The sequence below is a fragment of the Sus scrofa genome, chromosome 12 (genome assembly GCF_000003025.6).
Source record: "Sus scrofa isolate TJ Tabasco breed Duroc chromosome 12, Sscrofa11.1, whole genome shotgun sequence".
Lineage (NCBI taxonomy): Eukaryota > Metazoa > Chordata > Mammalia > Artiodactyla > Suidae > Sus > Sus scrofa.
Window position 1 is genome coordinate 46076342 of NC_010454.4, and position 21670 is coordinate 46098011.

Below are 21670 nucleotides of genomic sequence, written 5' to 3' on the forward strand. Positions count from 1 at the left end.
TTTCCCAAGGATGGAACTAGAAAAAAGAAGTGATTGTTTCATAAAACGAACTGGGACAAGTTAACTATTTGGAACACAATTAATTAAATATTTACCTCACACCATTCAGTAAAATTAATTTCAGATAATTAAAGTATAAAAATAGGAGTTCCCGTTGTGGCGCAGTGGTTAACGAAATCCGACTAGGAACCATGAGGTTGCAGGTTCGGTCCCTGCCCTTGCTAAGTGGGTTAAGGATCCGGCGTTGCCGAGAGCTGTGGTGTACGTTGCAGACGCGGCTCGGATCCCTCGTTGCTGTGGCTCTGGCATAGGCCGGTGGCTGCAGCTCCGATTAGACCCCTAGCCTGGGAACCTCCATATGCCGCGGGAGTGGCCCAAAGAAACAGCAAAAAGCCAAAAAAAAAAAAAAAAAAAAAAGTATAAAAATAAACTATAAAACCATGTAAGAAAATATTAGTGAATATTTATTTCTCTATTCTCTTGAAGGAAAATTGAAGTAAGAAAACAAAGGAAACACACACACAAAGACTCTGGATTGATAGCATTAAAATTTTTAAGTGTCGGAGTTCCCGTCATGGCGCAGTGGTTAATGAATCTGACTAGGAATGATGAGGTTGCGGGTTCGATCCCTGCCCTTGCTCAGTGGGTTAATGATCTGACGTTGCCGTGAGCTATGGTGTAGGTCGCAGATGCGGCTCGGATCCTGCGTTGCTGTGGCTCTGGCGTAGGCTGGCAGCTATAGCTCCAATTCGACCCCTAGCCTGGGAACCTCCATATGCCGCGAAAGCGGCCCACAAAATAGCAAAAAGACCAAAAAAAAAAAAAAAATTTTTTTTTAAATGTCTGTACATCAAATGAATTAAAAACAAACAAAATGGCAAATGAAAACAGGCAAAATGTGCAATATAGCAGAAAAGGTTAATATCTAAGTATATAAAGAATATTTACAAATCAATATGGTAAAAATAACCATTCATGGAGAAGGCTGGGGTAATCATGTGAATGACTTAAAAAACAAGGACTATAAAATAAATAACAGTAAATATTTGAAAAATGTTTAACCTCTGGAGTTCCCGTCATGGCGCGGTGGTTAACGAATCCGACTAGGAACCATGAGGTTGTGCGGTGGATCCCTGGCATTGCTCAGAGGGTTAAGGATCCGGCATTGCCATGAGCTGTGGTGTAGGTCGCAGATGTGGTTCGGGTCTGGTGTTGCTGTGGCTGTGGCGTAGGCCGGTAGCTACAGCTCCCATTAGACCCCTAGCCTGGGAACCTCCATGTGCTGCGGGTGTGGCACTAAAAAGACAACCCTCCCAAAAAAGAAGTTTAACCTCTGATAAAAAAATTAATTAAAACAACAATAAAATACTAGTGCTTAACAGAAAGGATTCTTATAATCTTGGGCAATTCATTTTACTTCCTTAACGTTCAATTTTCTTTGTAAATTATAGATAATAATAATATCTATACCAGAGGAGTGATGCAAAAATTAAACAATATAATGCATGTGAGGTACTTAGCACAGTGTTTGGCACACACTAAATGTTCAATAAAGAGGAGCTCTTATTATGATAAAGAAAATGAATGATGACAATACTTAGGGCTGATGAGGGTACAGTGAGGCAGATGTTTTTACACACAGCATGTCAACAAAATTTGATTTAACCTTTATTGAGGACAATTTATCAATATGTATCAAAAGTCTCAAGGGTGGTCATACTCTTTGGGCTTCTGGAAAAGAACAATGCTTAAAAACAACAGAAGAACTCAAAATGGAAAAAAAAAAACCCTGCTAAATATAAATATTATTCATCAATCCATTCATTGATCCATAGTGCAATATTTTTGAGCCTGGTGATACAAAAATATGCCAATAGACCCAGTCCCTGGCTTAAAGGTTGGAGAAATAAGCAGTCAAACAGCCAAGTACAATAAAGAGATAAGAGCCACCACAGGTAAGTATAGGGTGCTATGGTGCACAGAGAAGGAGCACCTACCATAGTCTGGGAGTGGAGTCAGGGAAGCTTCCCAGAAGAAGTGACATTTAAGCTGAGACCTGAAGGATGAGTAGGAATTAGTCAGGGAAAGAGATGAAGGAAAGGTGTTCCGGGTAAAGGAAAGGGCATGTGCAAAAGCCTAGAGATCAAAGGGAGCATGGCATGTCAGCTTGACTGAGCAGTGTGCAAGGCAGGGACTTGGGAAGAGTCAAGGCTGAAGAGGTAAGCAAGGTTGGTTCACTAGAAGTCTTGCTAGCAAAACTATGGAGTGTAGACTTTACTGTAAGGGCAACACAAGCATTTAAAAAGCAAATAGTTTTCATACATATAATGGATTAATATTCATGATGTATTAAGAGGATGCACAGATTGAAAAGAATGAACAAAGAGCTCATAAAATAGTAATACAGGATTACAGTGAAGGTTGCACAACTTTGCAAGTTCACTAAAAATCACTGAATTATACACTTATTAAAACAGGTTTATTTTAGGGCTTGTAGACTACACTTCAATAAAGCTGTCTTTTTAAAAAAGTTAACACAGATGCTCAATAAACATTTGAAAAATACTCAACTTGCCTAACAATAAAATACATATCAAGTCAACTAAGTACTATAACAATAAAATACGTATCAAGTCACAATTACCAATGATTAACAACAAAATGAGAATAACCAATGTTAGTAAGGCTGGGAGAAATGGGCATTCTTATATTATGTGGTTGGAATAAGTGTTAATAGGAAACAACTTTCCTAAAAAGTATAAATGTGTAATGGGAATCTTAAAATTATTTATATTCAGTGACCCAGTAATTGTATTTCTTAAAACTTTAACAGATGTTCCAAAATGCAGTCAAATATTTATGCACAGTAATGGTCACTGCAACTTAATTTATAATAGAAAAAAAATTAGAAAAAAAACTAGATATTCACCAGTAATGGAATGGTTAGAATAACTACTCAATGCAGTCATTTAATGTGACAATACTTCTATGATATATGTCAAACTTTTTAAAAAAGCATACAAAATTATAGATACAGCAGCATTTCAGCTACCTAAAACACACTCAGCTGTGTGGCACATATCTTTTATTCTCTTTTCTGTGTTTTTCCGTATTTTCCAAATTTCCTACAATTGGCATATATTTCTTTTTTTCTTTCTTTTTTTTTTTTTTTTTTTTTTTTTTTTGTCTTTTTGCTATTTCTTAGGCCGCTCCCGCGGCATATGGAGGTTCCCAGGCTAGGGGTCGAATTGGAGCTGTAGTCTCCGGCCTACGCCAGAGCCACAGCAACGCGGGATCCGAGCCGCGTCTGCAACCTACACCACAGCTCACGGCAATGCCGGATCGTTAACCCGCTGAGCAAGGGCAGGGACCGAACCCGCAACCTCATGGTTCCTGGTCGGATTCGTCAACCACTGCGCCACGACGGGAACTCCCTGTGGTGCAGGTTTTAGACATGGCTTGCATCTGCTGTTGCTGTGGCTGTAGTGCAGGCCAGCAACTGCAGCTCGGATTCTAGCCCTAGCCTGGGAACTCCCATATGCCACTGGTGCGGACCTAAAAAGAGAAAAATTTTTTCTAAAAACATAACTTTTTTTTTTTTTTTTGCTATTTCTTGGGCCACACCCGCGGCATATGGAGGTTCCCAGGCTAGGGGTCTAATCCGAGCTGTAGCCGCCAGCCTACGCCAGAGCCACAGCAACGCGGGATATGAGCCGCGTCTGCAACCTACACCACAGCTCACGGCAACACCTGATCATTAACCCACTGAGCAAGGGCAGGGGCCGAACCCGCAATCTCATGGTTCCTAGTTGGATTCGTTAACCACTGCGCCACGACGGGAACTCCTAAAAACATAACTTTTAAGAGTACACTTTATATAAATCAATTTTGTATCTGCTATGTCTTTATTTTCTCTGCCTAAGGAGAGAGGTGTGGTCATATTTGAATATATATAATATGACAGTATCTATTTCACATCACCAGGAAATATACATATATATGAATTTTCCTATTAATTAAAATATGCATCTTAAACATCAAGTCCGTGGTGAAATTTGGAAGGATCTCAATCAAGAAATACATTTTGGGAGTTCCTGTCGTGGCTCAGTGGTTAATGAATCCGACTAGGAACCATGAGGTTGCGGTTCGATCGCCGATCCCCGACCTTGCTCAGGGGGTTAAGGATCCCGCGTTGCCGTAAACTGTGGTGTAGGTCACAGACTCGGTTCAGATCCCTCGGTGCTGCGGCCCTGGCGTAGGCCGGCAGCTACAGCTCCAATTAGACCCCTGGCCTGGGAACCTCCATATGCCGTAGGAGCGGCCGCAGAAAAAGGCAAAATAAATAAAAAATAAAAAATAAAAAATAAATACATTTCACTCAACCCTGACTGCTTAAATAAAGACAAAATAAGATTAAGCATTCTTAACATGACCCAGGGTCATCATTATAACTATGTAATAGTTGCTCTGAAGGAGTACTGGCTCTCAGAGGCTCTTAGACTTACATTAAGTCTCTAACTGTTAAATTTTTTTCCTTAGGCCAATTACTTATAGGTTTTCTTCCTCCTCCCTTACTGTATATCAGCTATCATCTCCCAGAACTATAAGGAGCTTGCCTTTAGCAGCACCTGGCCCTTTCCAATCCTATTTTGCTGCCAGTAATCTTCTAAGAGTACAGAAACTAAATATTCAAGTTTAGAAGATTTATGTGTAAACTAAGAGATAATAGGCTTCAAATAAGGGTATCACATATGAATGATTTGTACAGACTAGGATGATTCTGTTCTAGACAGTTATACAGTCAAAGCAGACAATATATAAAGGAATTCAAAAGACAGTGAGTTCTTGATTGCATCTCAAGTCTTGGTTTCTTTACTATACTGGCAGTGAACCAAGAGCCAGGGAACTTAGTGGTTTTTTTGTCTTGTTTTATTTTTTGGGTTTTTTTAGGGCTGCAGGTGCAGCACATGGAAGTTCCCAGGCTAGGGGTTGAATTGGCGTTATAGCTGCCAGCCTGCACCACAGCCACAGCAATGCCAGATCCAAGCCACTTCTGTGACCTACATGGAAGCTTGCGGCAACGCCAGATCCTTAACCCACTGAGCAAGGCCAAGGATCAAGCCCACACCCTCATGGATACTAGTCAGGTTCATTTCTGCTGAGCCACAACAGGAACTCCCGGAACTTAGTTCTAATGCAGGATCTTATACCAACAGTTCTGTAACCTTTGGCAAGCCTTTTAACCTTGATATCTGTCCTGTATAACTTATGAGGCTATACTAGAATTAAATTAGACCATGAACACAAAACCTCTGAAAAGTATAAAGCACTATATAGGAGTTCCTTAGTGGCCTAGTGGGTTAAGGATCCAAGGTTTTCAATGCAGTGGCTTGGGTTCAATCCCTGGCCTGGGAACTTCCACATGCCATGGGCATGGCCAAAAAAAAAAGAGCACTATACAAAATTTTTTAAAAAAGCATTTTATGGTATTTCACTGTGTTTATATGACCCTGGATCAATACAGATATCCATTCAGAAAATACACACAAGAAAGACAGAAGGTAAGAGATAATTCTTAAATTGCCCCAAATGAATTAGGAAACATCTATCATCTAGGAAAAACAATGTAGTCTAAGAGTTGGCATTTCTGACTCCTCCTCCCCTATAGCCAATCAGTCCTAGGTCCCTTTTTATCTTCTCCACAATCCCTTACATCTATCCTTTTCTTTCCTTTCTTTCACATTTCCAGTTCAGGCCTTTATTATCTCACACCTGGCCTACTCTAACAGCCTCTAATTGGCTCAACTCATGCCTTCTCTCCTTCTCTCAACTCCCTCTGGCCCACAGCTGGTAGATCAATTTTCTTAAAACACCACTGTGATCACATCTGCTCAAAAACCTCCTCGGACCCTCCATTATCTTCTCTGTCAAGTTCAAATTCCTAAGATCAGCCAGCAGTCCCTTTGCAGCCCTAGCTGCCTCCTCACCTTTATCTATTTCTACTCTTCCAAACAAATCCTTCCTCAAACTGGTCTATTTAAGTCCTTCAGATATGCCTTGTATGTTTCTGCCTCTAAGTCTAGGTGTACACAGCTTTCACTCCACTTGGAGTACCTCTCTGCTTTCCAGGTTATAGCTTGGCCTATAAAAATTCAATTTAGCTTTCAAGGCCTAGTTCAAAAGCCACCTAACTATGTATACTTCTCTTTGATTACCACAGGAAGGAAAAAGATGGAAGATTCTAAAGTTAGACACATCTGAGTGTCACTGGGTACATTCCTTAATAGCTCTTTACCTCAGTTTCATCCATAAGATGGGGATAATAGCAATTTCCCTCGGGCATATTGTGAGGAGTAAATAAATTACTCCAGTAAAGCACTTAGCATGATGCCTAGTATAGAGAAAGACTCAAGCAGTGTAGGTATCGTTATTATTCCTATTGCCACTAGTGAATTTATCTTAATTTGAATTCAGACAAACTTATAGCCATTACAAACTGGCTGCTCATGAATATAGAGTACTATTCCCCTCACTCCCTTTTTCTACTATTACCTCATGTCTGTTCCTCCTCCCGTCCCTGTCCCACCCCTCCAGCCCCCCATTCTTCCCAAGATTACATGACCCTGACAGATAGGGTCAAAATCTTATACATCTTAGCACTATAGTAGTCATTCACACCCAGTAGATGATCAATAGATTTGTATAATCCCTAATAAAAGAATATTGAAAAGCTGATAGTATTATCTTACCTCCTGCACTGAAAAAGCATACTAGAATAGTTAAAATGATTTATTAAAAAATCTAAATTTCCAGCCTCACAAAACTAAACCTCTCCTTTCATGGTTCTATAGATTCTTTATGATCTCTTTTAAAACAAACAACTCAACCTATTCATGCACCGAGAGATGCAACAGCAAATATATGCAGGTCAGACAGCAGCCAAATATTAGAACACAAGGGCCATGAGACAATGAAATGAAATAAGACAATTTAAAGGTAAAGGTAAACAGGCTCACAGTCAGGCTAAAAATGCTGATTGTTTCCCTTTCTCTCTCTCACACACACACACCCACACCAGTCCCAGGACTCCTTTACTTCCAGGGCCACACACAAACTGAAATAACCAGGCTACTATACCAAGTAGATGTAGAAATATGTCATTCAGTTCAACAACTGAGCCTACCACATGATCAATTTAATTACCTGTGTCAAAAAGTATCTATTAACATACCTCTAAAATAACCAAGTTTTGACTAATTAAGTCTTATTAAGTAGATACGGTATTACTATACACTAAACATTCACTTCCAGAAAATTAGTATGATAACATGAAATACATATATAATTATTATAGTATAAACTATTTTCAACAATGCCCAGGGAAAATTATGTCACTATAATACTGGTTCCTGGCTTACCTGCACAACTCAACTAAACTTCAGTTGCTTTCTCAGCCAAAATCAGGCCCAAACCCAAAAGGTAGAGCGAATTAAGATGGTCTGATGGTATTTTAATGACTTTCTAAAAACTAGCATATAAGAATAAAGTATATTGAATTTACATCCCTGATACTTGTCTTCAGAGGACCCTTAAATATTTCACTAGCTTTCACGTGCAGTTATTCTCAAATCACATAATCCTAAAAGTTGCAAAGAGCCTTAGAAGGCCCCCCCACCGCAGGAATTCTTTTTACCAACTCCTAGGCAAAAGGTCCTCCAGCCTTTGCTTTCAGCAATGGGCACTATTTTGCAAGACAGTCCACTCCACTGTTTGAAAATTCCTCCTTACAATGACTGGAAATCTGCCTCCTTGAACTTCTCTATCCAAGGATCTTAGCTAGTTCTGCTTTCTGGAAACAATACAAGGTAAGGTAATCTATGAAGTATAATCACCTATAGAATTAGGATACAGCTGCCAATTTGGCCACACAAAGTGCAAAAACTAGCACAAGAGAAAAAGAAACCAGCACCATACACAATAAAAATTTGAAATTCAGGAAACTATGTTGAAATTACAAACCAGGTTATTTTCAAGATATCAAAGTTCACACCTCACTTAAAATATAAATATTTAGATTAAGCAGAATTTTTACAGTGGAAGGTGGTACAGTGTTTACTGAATGCCTTTTTGCAAGTTGAAACCACTAAATCCACCAACACAGCTTTAAAAATTACAGTTCTGTAGGAAATTCAAAATGGTTTTTCCAATTGTTCATACATTCATTCGATCTTTTCCTTCTAAAACATCTGGATTTTTTTTTTTTTTTAAGATCCTATTTCGCCCCACTGGTGCAATATTTTATTTGAAAAACTAAACATTTGGGGGGGGGAGCCTAAAAGAATGGAGTGTATAGGAGTGGGGGTGGGGCGAGGAACCAAGGCTTAGAAGGGCCCAGCAGGAAAAGGCTGGTTACTGGGTATTTTCCTTCTGGAAGCACGCTTCACTGGCATAGGCATGTGAAGTAACGAGCCGTACACACGACCCAAGAACAAGAACGATCATGAGCAGCTGAGTGTAAGGCATAAATGTCTGTAAGATGTAAATGAATTGGCACTGGTCATCAAGCAGCGCCAGATGCTTTGGGACCTTGTAGGGGAAAGGTAAGAGATCCAAGGAGCAGAGACCGCGGCCACCCTTTGGAGGAGGCGAAGAAGGGAAGAAACCGAGGAGTAACTACCGTTCAGCAGTCCAATGAAGCCCGAACGGACAGAGCACAAGAAGGACAGCAAGGGACCAGGGGGAAAGCAGACACCCGGAGAGCCCGGAGAAGGGCGTGCAATGTGCGAATATTGAACGGGTCCACGAATTGGGTGTGGGTAAGGGGATGTGGGTGTGTGTTAGGGGCAACGATGGAGTCCCAGGGTCCTCTCCCTGCAGCGGAGCAACGGAGGGTGAAGGAAGGGGGAGGGCGAAAAGCAAGAATGACTCATTCCCGAAAGGAAGTGCTCAAGCCAGAGGAAGGCATGCCACAGGGGGGTTCGGGGCGAGGACTGTGAGGCGCCAGGTGCCCGGAGTGATGGGGGCACAAATCAACGTCCTGTAGTTCCCGCAGCTCGTCTTTAAGATGGGGGTGTGGGGGGGTTCGCGGCAGCCGAGTGCCAAGGCCTGGGAAGCGGCGCGGCGCGTGCGCAGTGGCGCTCGGCGGGACCCGCTGAGGCAAAGCGGAGCCGCAGTGACAGAAGCGAGCGGAGCGGCCGCCGGGAGGGACTCACCGAGGCGCAGGGGCTGGAGGTAGTGCTGGGGGTAGGCGACCGCTGGACCGTGACCAAAGCCATCTAGGCGCTGCTGGGCTGTTCCGGGCAGGGCATTCTTGTCCTGAGTGTGGGGGGCGGGAGGGTGACGGAGCCGGGATGGGGCAAGGGGTGTGGGGAAGGGGTGAGGGGAACGGGGAGGAGGACGAGGCCGCGGGAACGGCCGCAGGCTCCGCACCCACCACCGGACTCTCAAGACTGACGCGCCGAACGGGCAGCTGGCGGGCGGGCGGGCGGGCGGTTCGGCAGCTGCGGGGCACAATGAGCGCTCCCAGTGCGCAGGCGCCACCTGTCAGCAACCGCCTCTCCCCTCGGCGCGCGCCGCCGCCTCGCCGTAACCCTTGAGTTGCCGGAAGCCGGCCGGGTGTGTGCGCCTCGGGCCGCCGCCCCCTCCCGGGTTTCCTCCTGGGCTCTGGAATCGTGCAGTTTGGCCGTGCTGGGGGCTGGGGCTTGCGATGGGAGGCGGGGCGTAGGGGCTTGGGGCGTCTCTCGGGTCCCCACGCCTGAGGGATAACCGTTTTCTGAGGTGGGGCGCAGAGCCTAACCCACCTTAGTGAAAAGAAACTGAGGTGAAAAGCCTGAGGCAAACAAGTTTCCTGGTGGGAAAGGGCGCCGCGGGGTTTGAAACGCTTTCCCCGTGCGTGGGTGGGACTTACTGGGCTAGAGACTTTCCCTTTGACCCCGGCTCTCGGGGGATTTTTCTGAGCTTTTCCACCCTTCCGTCTCCGAGTCTGTGTTTTATGATGAGACTTTTTGAAAGGAAGATTTTAAAATTTAATACCTCGGGAGTCTTCCTCTATTTCCTTGGCCCGTGTCTAAGGACTCCTTCATTATTCTCGAGATGCAGAGAGGCTGAGCGAACCCGGGAGGCCGAGAAAGCTGGGCTCACAGACTTGTAAGGGTCCAACCGGCTATTTACCTCCCACTTGCTTTTTGCTGGAAGAAATTCTCTTAACTAGGATTTGCTCGTTGAGGTTTCCTCTCCTTCGTCTCTGGATGCCATTATTTCATAGACGTATGTGAAATGCCGAGATTAAGTATTTTAAAGAAATAGTTTTCTAAACGATAAATCATCAGTTGAACATAAGCCAACAATGTAATGAAAAATCGACATTAAAGGGGGGGTGGAAATGGCACTATGCAAATACTACTGATTGATTTCACAGAGAAAGAGAGTTGACAAAGCTATTTCTCAATTTGAGTGGATGTGCTGGTACATACTACCATATATATTAAAGCTGTAAAAACACATTCAGGAACTTGCAGTTATTAACCTACCACCTCCTGTTTGTCACTCAAACTCTCTTGGATCTTACTGCTTCTTGTAAACTGACAGAGCTGTCAGGAGCTCTTTCTGGCCACTGTATGGTTAAGTGCCACTAGAGCCCTCTGTGCTGAGCCTTTGTTCTCTCTCTGGGGCCCTGTGGTTGAAATAATTAGCAGGGAGGTTCCATCAAGAATCAGACACTGAGGGTCCCTGTACTGTACAGTCTTCCGTGGAATGTACTGCAGAGAAGCCAGCTGGTAGGCTTTTGCCCCCTGGTGGTGGTCAAGAGAGCCTGAGAGACAAAATTAAACAAAGCTGTATGGTTCACAATTAAACAATCTTGTGTTTTTCTCAGAGCTACTTAGTAAACAGGAAAAGAGAAGACAAAGTTCAGAATGAGAACTTTGAACCAAAGCTTTGGAAATCAAACAGGAAGCTATATTGCATAGGCAAAAAATATACATAGCTGAAAGCTGAATGAATTCAAATAAATGAAGTGTGGTTTATAAACCAAAGCATTATTCTAGATTATTCAAATCAATAGGTCTTAGTAATGTACTTATATGTTAGTTTTCTTACTGACTCAGGGACAGAAACACTGATTATATCTACTTTTGTGTAGCAACATAATCATAAATTCTTTTGGAAGATGAGAGACTTAATTCTATTAATCTTACAGTGGGAAAGAGCATTGCCCTAGGAATCAGAGACTTGGCTTCTAGTTCCAGCTCTGTAAAACCTCGAGCAAATGGTTTAAACTTTTTGAGCTTTAGCTTCTTCATTTCTGCAATGGAGCTCTAAGTCACAGTATCCTTGTGCTCAAATGAGATAATGTATGTAGTAAAGTGCAGTGTAAACCATAAAGCCCTGCATGTAACTAAGATAACTTTATTATTCTCTGAAGTTTGTCCCAAGTTCAGTCAGATTTTGCTAGTGTACCCTATGTGTAGAAAATAGCATCAAGCAAAAATGGGATAAAAATAATTTAAAAGACATGATTCCATGCCTTAACAGTAGATTAGTGGTCAAGACATGCCTTATCTGTAGGTGGGTATAGAACATCTTTATTCGTTATACTTGAGGTGATAAAAATCATAGCCAAAACTGGGATTACAAGGTACCCAAATTCACAAAACGTTTGTAACAGAAAGTTAACTTGGGGGGGGCGGGGGGCTGCACCAGTGGCATCCAGAAGTTCCCAGGCCAGGGATCAAACCATACCATAGCAGCAACCTGAGCCACAGCAGTGACAACACCAGATGCTTAACCACTGTGCCACCAGGGAATTCCAAAAGTTAATTTGCAGAGGGAATAGCCCTTCCTGTTATATGACCTTTAAAGGAAACTAAGATTTGGAAACTGTTGGTGCAGGTTCATTAATTTAGTCACCTCTAATTGAGAAAATACTAAGCGTGTATTATATATTAGTCACTATTTTAAAAACAAAAATATACTTCTCATGGGCTCTTAGCCTGTTAGCAGGGAAAAGCTTATCAAGTAATTAATTACGTTGGGTTTACTGGCACTGTTTCTTCAGTCACCTCTGCTAGGCCGCAAGGGAAATAGCATATTTAGGAAAAGTCTAGGTATGTTCAAAGTGCTTTAGAAACAAGGAGAAGGTCTAGGCTAATGTATTCTCTATGGTATTGCCTGCAGATCTCAATATGGCCACATTGTGAACTGATCTGGATCACTGGGGAACATTTGAAATTTGTGCTCTCTGCGCCATTTATATTTGTTCTTTCGTGGGCTCCACCTGGTTCCATAATGGTCCTCTGATGATATGAAAGAAGAGGTGTCCACTTCCAGTGAAGGGAAGATCCTAGAGTCCTCATAATATGCTAGTTGAACTAGAGAAGGGGGAGGCCAAGAGCAGGATTCCCAAAAGAGGAAGCCAAAGAGATAAGTTCTAGTTATTTATACCACCTTTATTCTTCCCACCTGTGATAATGGAGGCCTAGTTGTGCCATTGGAGCACATTTAAGCCTTAACTTGTATTATCACTTCTTAAGGGATGAAATTATAAGGGAACTTTTGAAATTTCTGAGATCAGTTTGTTCTTAAGCATTGAGTACTTAATGAAAACTATTAACCATCTCGCCAGAAAGGTACACTTACATATTTCACACACATGCTGAAATCTGTTAATGGGCCTCAGGTCAAGAATCCTGATCTAACAGTTAAAACAGTGCTTCTCAACCTTTCTTCATATCATGACATCCATAAAAATGATGTTTGTTTCAGCACACTGGGATAAATTAAAAGGGATTTGGGGTTTGGTGAAAAAAGTTATTTACTTTATATAATTGTAATGATTAAAAATAACAAATATACTAAGAATATGAAATATTGAATGTATGTATTTCCAAATAAAGTCTCTCAAAAATATAATGAAAAACCTGAGATTGCTTCTATAAATATAACATTTTCTCTTTAGGGTTTTATAATTGAAATGACTGAATATAATTCCTGAACAAAACAGTCTGACAGTGATCACTTAGTTGTCATTATCAGTGAGCACTTAGTTTGTACAAGTAGGTGATAAACAATCTTCACAACAATTCAATATTTACAAGTTATATTTGACTCTAGTACCTCTTTTTTCCCCACTGGAAAATGTAACATGACTAGATTTAGAATCCACTCAGACTTTTTCATATTAGGTATATTTTACAAAATAATCACGAAGCTCCAATTTGCAGAGTATGACTATGTTATGAGAGCAGTAATTCTGCAGCTAACTTGGATGTAACTAAAAGGGCACATCAGCTGTAAGCAAAGGGAAAGAATTCAATATATATGAAGGGAGAGCTTGGGAGCTGAGTCCATGAGGAGTATCTGACAGGCCTCCATGCCTTTCCTGGCCACACCTTAGGCTCTGAGTCCTGCTTCTTGGGAGTCTGGAACGTACACTCCTCCAATATCTCCAAAGCTCAGTGTTTATGATGAGCAGCAATACACACTGCAGCTGGCCTCTGAAAGTGATGCCCCAGTGGTAGATTGTTGCTTGGCTTTACTCCTTTATTAAAGGATATTTGATAAAGCAAGTCCTCCATTGTGCTTGCCTCCTGTGGGACCATGAGCACACTAGGGCAGATCATCAGACTCTTTAAGTCTTTGGACTACTCTGAAAATCCTTAGGTCAAACTGCCTCTGACCAGGGGTGATTTCTGTAGATACTCCACTACCCTAGGCCCTTCAGGCCACTCCTAAGGCTAAATAGATAACTATCTTGCAGTATATCTACAACTCATTTATCACACATCAAATGAAGTATGACACTTAAAAGACTATAGTTTATATAGCTAAGCTTGTTAAAATTTGGGGAGGAAAAAAGAAATCATGTTTTCTGTCCTGAATAACCCAACCTTTACATTTAAAATGACTAGTTACAAAGTAATAAAACAAGCATAAATACATACAGATGGAATATATAACAGCTACGAGTGAGTAGGGTATGATTGAATCATATATTGCCTATACCTGATTGTAACTTTTTCTTTCTTTCTTTTTAGGGCCAAGGGTGCAGCATATGGAAATTATCAGGCTAGGAGTTGAATCAGAGCTGCAGCTGCCGGCCTACACGACAGCCATAGCAACACCAGATCTGAGCCATGTCTTCGAACTACACCACAGCTCAAGGCCACCCTGGATCCTTAACCCACTGAGCAAGGCTAGGAATCAAACCCACATCCTCATGGGTACTAGTTGGGTTTGTTTCCCCCGAGCCACAGTTGGCACTCCCCTTTCATTTTAAAAAGTTTTATTGAGGAGTTCCCGTCGTGGCGAAGTGGTTAACGAATCTGCCTAGGAACCATGAGGTTGCAGGTTCGATCCCTGGCCTTCCTCAGTGGGTTAAGGATCCGGCGTTGTCGTGAGCTGTGGTGTAGGTTGCAGATGCGGCTCGGATCCTGCGTTGCTGTGGCTCTGGTGTAGGCCGGCAGCTACAGCTCCGATTTGACCCCTAGCCTGGGAACCTCCATGTGCCGCGGGAAGAGGCCCAAGAAATGGCAAAAAGACAAAAAAAAAGTTTTATTGAAGTGTAGTTGATTTACAACGTGGTGATAACTTCTGCTGTACAATGAAGTGATTCAGTTATATATATGCACACTCCCATTCTTTTTCAGATTCTTTCCCATGTAGATATCATCAAATATTTGGTAGAGAATTTTTCTGAAATTTTAATAATCCTATACTAACTTGATTTAACAGTCAGTGTCCAGATAGGATATAGAAAACACACCAGTTATTTGAACAAACAATTTAACAAGAATTGTTTACTAGATATGAAGTTAAGTGGGTATTGAAAAACTGAAAAGAGAAATTTAAAGTGTGACAGAGGTAGCAACTGTTATTACTTTTAGGCTAAGGAGAAAAAAAAAAACAACTAAACAAAGAAAGCAAAGGAAAAAACTTACAAACTTGGGAGGAGTGACCCCACAGAGCTGAAACTCACATCTCTGAGAAGCCATCACCCAGTTGGTGTTGGTGTCTCAGCTAAGAGAAGGTGCCCCATGGGACCCCAGACCAGTTCAGCAGGGACAACAGCTGGCTGCTGTCAACAAAAACTACAAAACTGTAGAAAAACTGCAAACTGGATTCAGCTGTTGTTGCAGAAATGACCTGCTGCTACCAGAATAAAGAAGCATTGCTGGAGTGAAGCACACTGGAATCAAAATGCTACAAGAAGCAGTCAGGAGGTAGTTTGAAGGAACAAGTCTCTTATCCTTCCTCAGCCATGGGGTCTCCCTCTGATGCCCCAATTAGCAGAGCTCAACAGAGCCAGCTGGCAAGGCAAAGAAATGGGGTTTTCAAGTCCAGCTCTTCTATAAAAGAAAAGTACAAAGGGGTGAGTTTGGAGCTGAGAAAGTAATTTAATAACTGGCACTTAGCTGATGCGGAAATTAATACCAGAAAAAGAATTTATCTTCCATCCTCCAGTTTTGTATACATTTCATGAAGACAACTAAAGACTTTGCTCCTTTTGCTCCCCCATCCAGTCGACATAATGCCATTAATGTACTGGACCAACTTAATGCTAATTGGAATGTCAGAATGCTCAATATCTCTGTGGACTATCTTATGTCAGAGAGCAGGAAAACTGATGTAGCCCTGAGGCAAGACTGTAAAGTTCTACTGTTGGCCCTGCCAAGTAAAAGCAGATTGCTTCTGCTGTTTCTTACCAATTTGTATGGAGAAGTAAGCATTTGCTGGGGCACTGTTTATCAGTGACAGGGGCTGTGTTGATTTGCTGCAGTAAAGTTACTACATATGGAAGAGCAACTTCAATTGAAGGCATCACCTGATTAAATTTATAATCATCCACAATCATTCTGCAAGATCCATCTGCCTTCTTCACAGGCCAAACAGGTAAGTTAAATTGGCATGAGGTAGATCTCATTACCCTCGCTTCTTTTAAATCTTTATTAGTGTTGCTAATCTCTGTAATCCCCCATTCTGCCATCCCAAGAAAGAAATGATTTTTTTGTTTGCTCTTCTGATGTGTGTTAAGTGGGGAAGGGGGACTCCCAAGGGCTTCAATTTGGCCCTTCATATAGTAATGGTCCTTATTCTAGGATCAAAGAGCCAATATGGAAATTCTGCCATTACCAGTTTTCTCTTCTAATTATACATCCAGGAGCTGATGAAATCACCACAGAATGGTTTTATGGACCCACTCAGCCCCGCAGAATTCAAACTTGAGTTAAGATTCCATCTCTCACCTGCCCAATACAAACCCCACTTAAACCGGTAGAATGCATTTGGAGCCCCCAAAATTAACAGTAGTGCCACTGGTTATAAATCCCTGAATAATGATTTTTCCCCATTACACCGTCATTTTAGGAAATAGTCACAGGCCCTTATGGAGAAGACTTGGAGGAAAATTGTTGTTGTTTTGTCTTTTTGTTTGGGTTTTTTGTTTGTTTGTTTTGTTTTTTTTTAGGGCCGCACCTGTGGCATATGGATATTTCCAGGCTAGGGGTCGAATCAGAGCTGCAGCTGCTAGCTACCCCAACCACAGCAACGCAGGATCTGAGCTGTGTCTGCGACCTACACCACAGCTCATGGCAATGCTGGATCCCCAACCCACTAAGCAAGGCCAGGGATCAAACCCACATCCTCAGGGACCACTAGTCGGGTTCATTACCACTGAGCCACAATGGGAACTCCTGGAGGAAGATTTTAGTATATGCTAATGGCAGTGCTGCAGAATCCTTCCTAAAGGGGATCAGACCTCCCCTCTCAATAAAGGGGCTCAGGTCTGGGAGCTGGGTAAGAGAAGTCAGAACTCTCCACTGTGGTGACTAAAGTCATATTTTTGGTCACCAGATATAGATTTTTAAATATTATGAGTAGATGATCAATACTTTATTAGGATGGCTATCTGTTTTAATCCCAGAACCACTGTAATCATTTAGTCAAGCGTCAAAATATCTGATTACCACTGTATCTCTATTTCTTTTTATGGTAAATGTACCCATTTTGTCTTCGGTGGATAAACACTGACATAAGCCTCTATTACTCTGAAACAGGTCATCTCATCATGCCTATCCTATAGAAGAAAGCCAGCATAAAGCTTCAGATAGAAGTACTCTCACTCACTAATGTATTTTTCAATGCTTTAGTAAAAGGGGCATCCCTTAAGTCCTCTCGGTGGATGTACCTGGGGGAAGTAGATATGCAGGTCAATATGTGATTCATCTCCTCCAACATTCCCATCTCCCTAAACCTTTGGATTCCTCATACATTATCCAGGGAAGTTCCATTATCTCAACTTAATTAAACATAGGTCACTGTGGAGTCCAATTTTCAGAGAGTTTACCAAGTAAATAGTGTAGGTGCTAATACACTAAATCCTTATCTCTGGTAAATGTATCCATATCAATAAGTTGAAACCAACCCAGTATTATGTTTTGTGCTCCTTCCTTTAACTCTCTTATACTCTTTACACATATTCCCTGGGTTTCTGTCACTAAACTAGAAAATATTAAAAATATTTTGCCTTGGAGTTCCCATCATGGCGAGCGGTTAACGAATCCGACTAGGAACCATGAGGTTGCGGGTTCGGTCCCTGCCCTTGCTCAGTGGGTTAACGATCCGGCGTTGCCGTGAGCTGTGGTGTAGGTTGCAGACGCGGCTCGGATTCTGCATTGCTGTGGCTCTGGCGTAGGCCGGTGGCCATGGCTCCGATTCGACCCCTAGCCTGGGAATCTCCATATGCCGCGGGAGTGGCCTAAGAAATAGCAAAAAGACCAAAAAAAATTTTTCCTCCTGGTCAGACTTTGTATTTGCCTTGACAGGGCATTTTAAAATCTGATCTTTAGCTTTTATTTTTTTCACAATGGGTTTGCCACCAGGACAAAGGTATCATGAAAACCACTGCTAAATCTAAGCTACAATGAGAAAGGAGAAGACTCACATCAATGTTGTTGTCACTGGACACGTAGATTTAGGCAAGTCAACCACTACTGGCCATCCCATCTGCAAATGTGGTGGGATCAATGAAAGAACCATGGGAAGGTTTGAGAAGGAGGCTGCTGAGGTGGGAAAGGGCTCCTCTGAGTATGCCTGAATCTCAAATAAACCGAAAACTAAACGTGAGTGTGGGATCACCATTAATGTCTTCCTCTGGAAATTCCAGACCACCAAGTACTATGTGGCCATCAGTGATGCCCCAGGATCCAGAGATTTTACCAAAAACATGACTATATGCATATCCCAGGCTGATTGTTGCTGCTGGTGCTGGTGAATTTGAAGCTGGTATCTCCAAGAATGGGCAGACCCTTGAGTATGCCCTTATGGCTTACACTCTGGGTGTAAAACAACTAATTGTTGGTGTTAACAAAATGGACAACACTGAGCCACCCTACAGCCAGAAGAGATACAAAGGGATCATTAAGGAAGTCAGCACCCACATTAAGAAAATTGGCTACAACTGCAACACAGTAGCATTTGTGCCTATTTCTGGCTGAAATGGTGACAACATGCTGGAGCTAAGTGCTAACATTCCTTGGTTCACAGGATGGAAAGTCACCCATAAAGATGGCAATGTCCATGGAACCATGCTGCTTGAAGCTCTGGATTGCATCCTGCCACCTACTTGGCCAACTGACAGGCCCTTGCATCTGCCCCTCAGGATGTCTACAAAATTGGTGGTTTTGGTAATGTCTCTTTGGATTGAGTGGAGATTGGCTGGTTCTCAAACCTGGTTTGATGGTTACCTTTGTTCCAGTTGATGTTACAACTGAGGTAAAATCTGCTGAAATGCATCACAAAGCTTTGGATGAAGACTTTCCTGGGGAGAATGTGGGCTTTAATGTAAAAAACATGTCTGTCAAAGATGTTCATTGTGGCATTGTTCTGGTGACAGCAAAAATGACCCATCAGTGGAAGCAGCTGGCTTCATAGCTCAGATGATTATCTTGAACCATCCACACTAAATCCGTGCTGGATATGGTGGATCTTCACACAACTAACATTACTCCAAGTGTTCTGAGCTGAAGGAGAAGATGGATCATCATTCTGGGAAAAAGCTGGAAAATGCCCTCAAATTCTTGAAATTTGATTCTGCTGCCATTGTTGACATGGTTCCTGGTAAGCCCACGTGTGCTGAGAGCTTCTCTTTCTATCCTCTTCTGGGTCATTTTGATGTTCATGACATGAGACAGATGATTATTATGGGTGTCATAAGAGTAGTGGACAAGAAGGCAGCTGGAGCTGGCAAGGTCACTAACTCTGCCTAGAAAACTCAGAAGGCTAAATGAATATTATTCCCATTACCTGCCACTCCAGTCTTAATGAGCGGCGGAAGAATGGGCTCAGAACTGCTTGTCTCGGTTAAGCTTAATAATAAAAGACTGGGAGTTCCCGTGATGGCTCAGCAGTTAATGAACCTGACTAGCATCCATGAGGACAAGGGTTCGATCCCTGGTCTTGCTCAGTGCCATGAGCTGTGGTGTAGGCGGCTTGGATCCCTTGTTGCTGTGGCTCTGGTGTAGGCTGGTGGCTACAGTTCCAATTGCACCCCTAGCCTGGGAACCTCCATGTGCCACAGGTGCGGCCCTAAAAGACAAAATAAATAAATAAATGAAAGACTGGTTAATGATGACAATGCATTGTAAAACCTTCAGAAGAGAAGAAGGATATCTTGTGGATCATTTTGTTTTGTGTGTGGCAGTTTTAAGTTGTTAGTTTTTAAAATCAGTGTTCTTTAATGGAAACAACCTGTTCAAGAGTCTGAAACAGAATTTTGAAATCCATTAAAACAAAGTTTAATGAGAAAAAAAATCTGATTTTAGTTATGAATCTACTAGAAGCAAGAGGTGGTTGTGGTGAGTCTTGAAGACAGTGAATATCCCCTTGCAAGGAAGTTGCCCCAGATGAGATTATTACAAAACTTTCAATTAAGAGAAGACCAGTCTTCACAAATACAGGAGGACAAACTGCTTTCATTGGCAAGGTTATCAGTCTCCTAGTCCAGCTAAACGTCCCCATTCCAATTTTCAGGGTACTCCTTCCCAGACAATGTCCCAATTTTCACATGGATAATTTGGCTAGGATGTGAATTCAATTAATATTATAATTCTGCAACCTATAATTGTTTATTAATTGACTGCTATATCATTATATAATGAATTTTTCTCTTATTAATGTTTTTGACTTGGGGTCTGTGTTATCTGATAAAGTATAGCTGTCTCTGCTCTCTTTTGGTTTTCACTTGCATAAAATATCTTTTTCCATCCCTTTGCTTTGAGCCTATGAGTATCCTTAAAGATGATGTCTCTTGTGGCAGCATGTAGTTAGGTCTTTTTTTAATCACCCAGCTACTCTATGCATTTTGTTGGAGAATTTAATCCATTTACATTTAGAGTAACTATTCATAGGTGAAGACTTGTTAATGTCACCTTATTAATTGTTTCTGGCTGTTTTTTTTTTGTTTGTTTTTTGTTTTTTGTCTTTCTTTTGTTGTTGTTGCTATTTCTTGGGCCGCTCCCGCGGCATATGGAGATTCCCAGGCTAGGGGTTGAATCGGAGCTGTAGCCACCAGCCTACGCCAGAGCCACAGCAACGCGGGATCCGAGCCGCGTCTGCAACCTACACCACAGCTCACGGCAACGCCGGACCGTTAACCCACTGAGCAAGGGCAGGGACCGAACCCGCAACCTCATGGTTCCTAGTCGGATTGTTAACCACTGCGCCACGACGGGAACTCCTCTGGCTGTTTTATAGTTCCTTTGTTTCTTTCTTCCTTACACACGAAAAAAATCTTATTAGTAGCTTAAAATCCAGCTTGGAAATCTGTTTTTCTGTGAAAACTTCCCTGACCACCCTGAGAAAATTTAATGCCATTCCTCTGTGTTCTTTAACATTTTAGAAGATATTCTACTTATCACTTACTCTATTTATAAGTACCCCTACTTTTACATTTGCACATGGAATTGCATCTGTTTATCACTTTTTCCCTCACTAAACTAGAAACTTCAAAAGCAGGGCTTATCCATCTTTGTAACTCCAATGTCTGCCTGCATGAAGAAAGCACCCAGTAGAGGTTTATTGAGTGGAATTTATCTGGTGGCATCCAAACAAACAAAATTTTTTTTTTTTTTGCTTTTTTTTTTAGGGCCACACCTACCTCATATGGAAGTTCCCAGGCTATGGGTTGAATCAGAACTACAACTGCCGGCCTACGCTGCAGCCACAGCAATACCAGATCTGAGCCATGTCTGCAACCTACACTGCAGCTCATGGCAATGCTGGATCCTTAACACACTGAGCGAGGCCAGGGATCAACCCACATCCTTATGGATTCTAGTCAGGCTTGTTACCGCTGAGCCACAACAGGAACTTCCAAAACATATTTTAGAAGAATTGGGGAGTTCACGTCATGGCTCAGTGGTTAACGAGTCTGACTGGGAACATGGGGTTTCTGGTTTGATCCCTGGCCTCACTCAGTGGGTTAGGGATCCAGCATTGCCATGGGCTGTGGTGTGGGTCCCAGGCAAGGCTGGAGTCCTGTGTTGCTGTGGTTCTGGCGTAGGCTGGTGGCTACAGCTCTGATTGGACCCCTAGCCTGGGAACATCCATATGCCACGAGCGCGGCCCTAGAAAAGGCAAAAAGACCGAAAAAAAAAAAGAAGAAGAAGAAGAAGAA

The 21670-nt window shown here is 42.2% G+C and overlaps 2 protein-coding genes and 1 pseudogene across 2 annotated transcripts in view; 2 read left to right on the top strand and 1 right to left on the bottom strand.

The window, feature by feature from the left end:
- SSH2 (slingshot protein phosphatase 2) overlaps positions 1–9379 on the bottom strand; it is a 267618-nt gene extending 258239 nt beyond the window's left edge. The window contains 1 exon segment of the mRNA XM_021067518.1: positions 9213–9379. Within this exon segment, the coding sequence (XP_020923177.1) occupies positions 9213–9275 (63 nt within the window). The 5' untranslated portion in view covers positions 9276–9379.
- The window catches only part of EFCAB5 (EF-hand calcium binding domain 5), a 119592-nt gene continuing 106795 nt past the window's right edge, over positions 8874–21670 (top strand). The window contains exon 1 of the mRNA XM_013981195.2: positions 8874–9231. The gene's annotated coding sequence lies outside the window, so the exon portion shown is untranslated. The remainder of the gene's footprint in view (positions 9232–21670) is intronic.
- Positions 17732–19469, top strand: LOC100516935 (annotated as a pseudogene).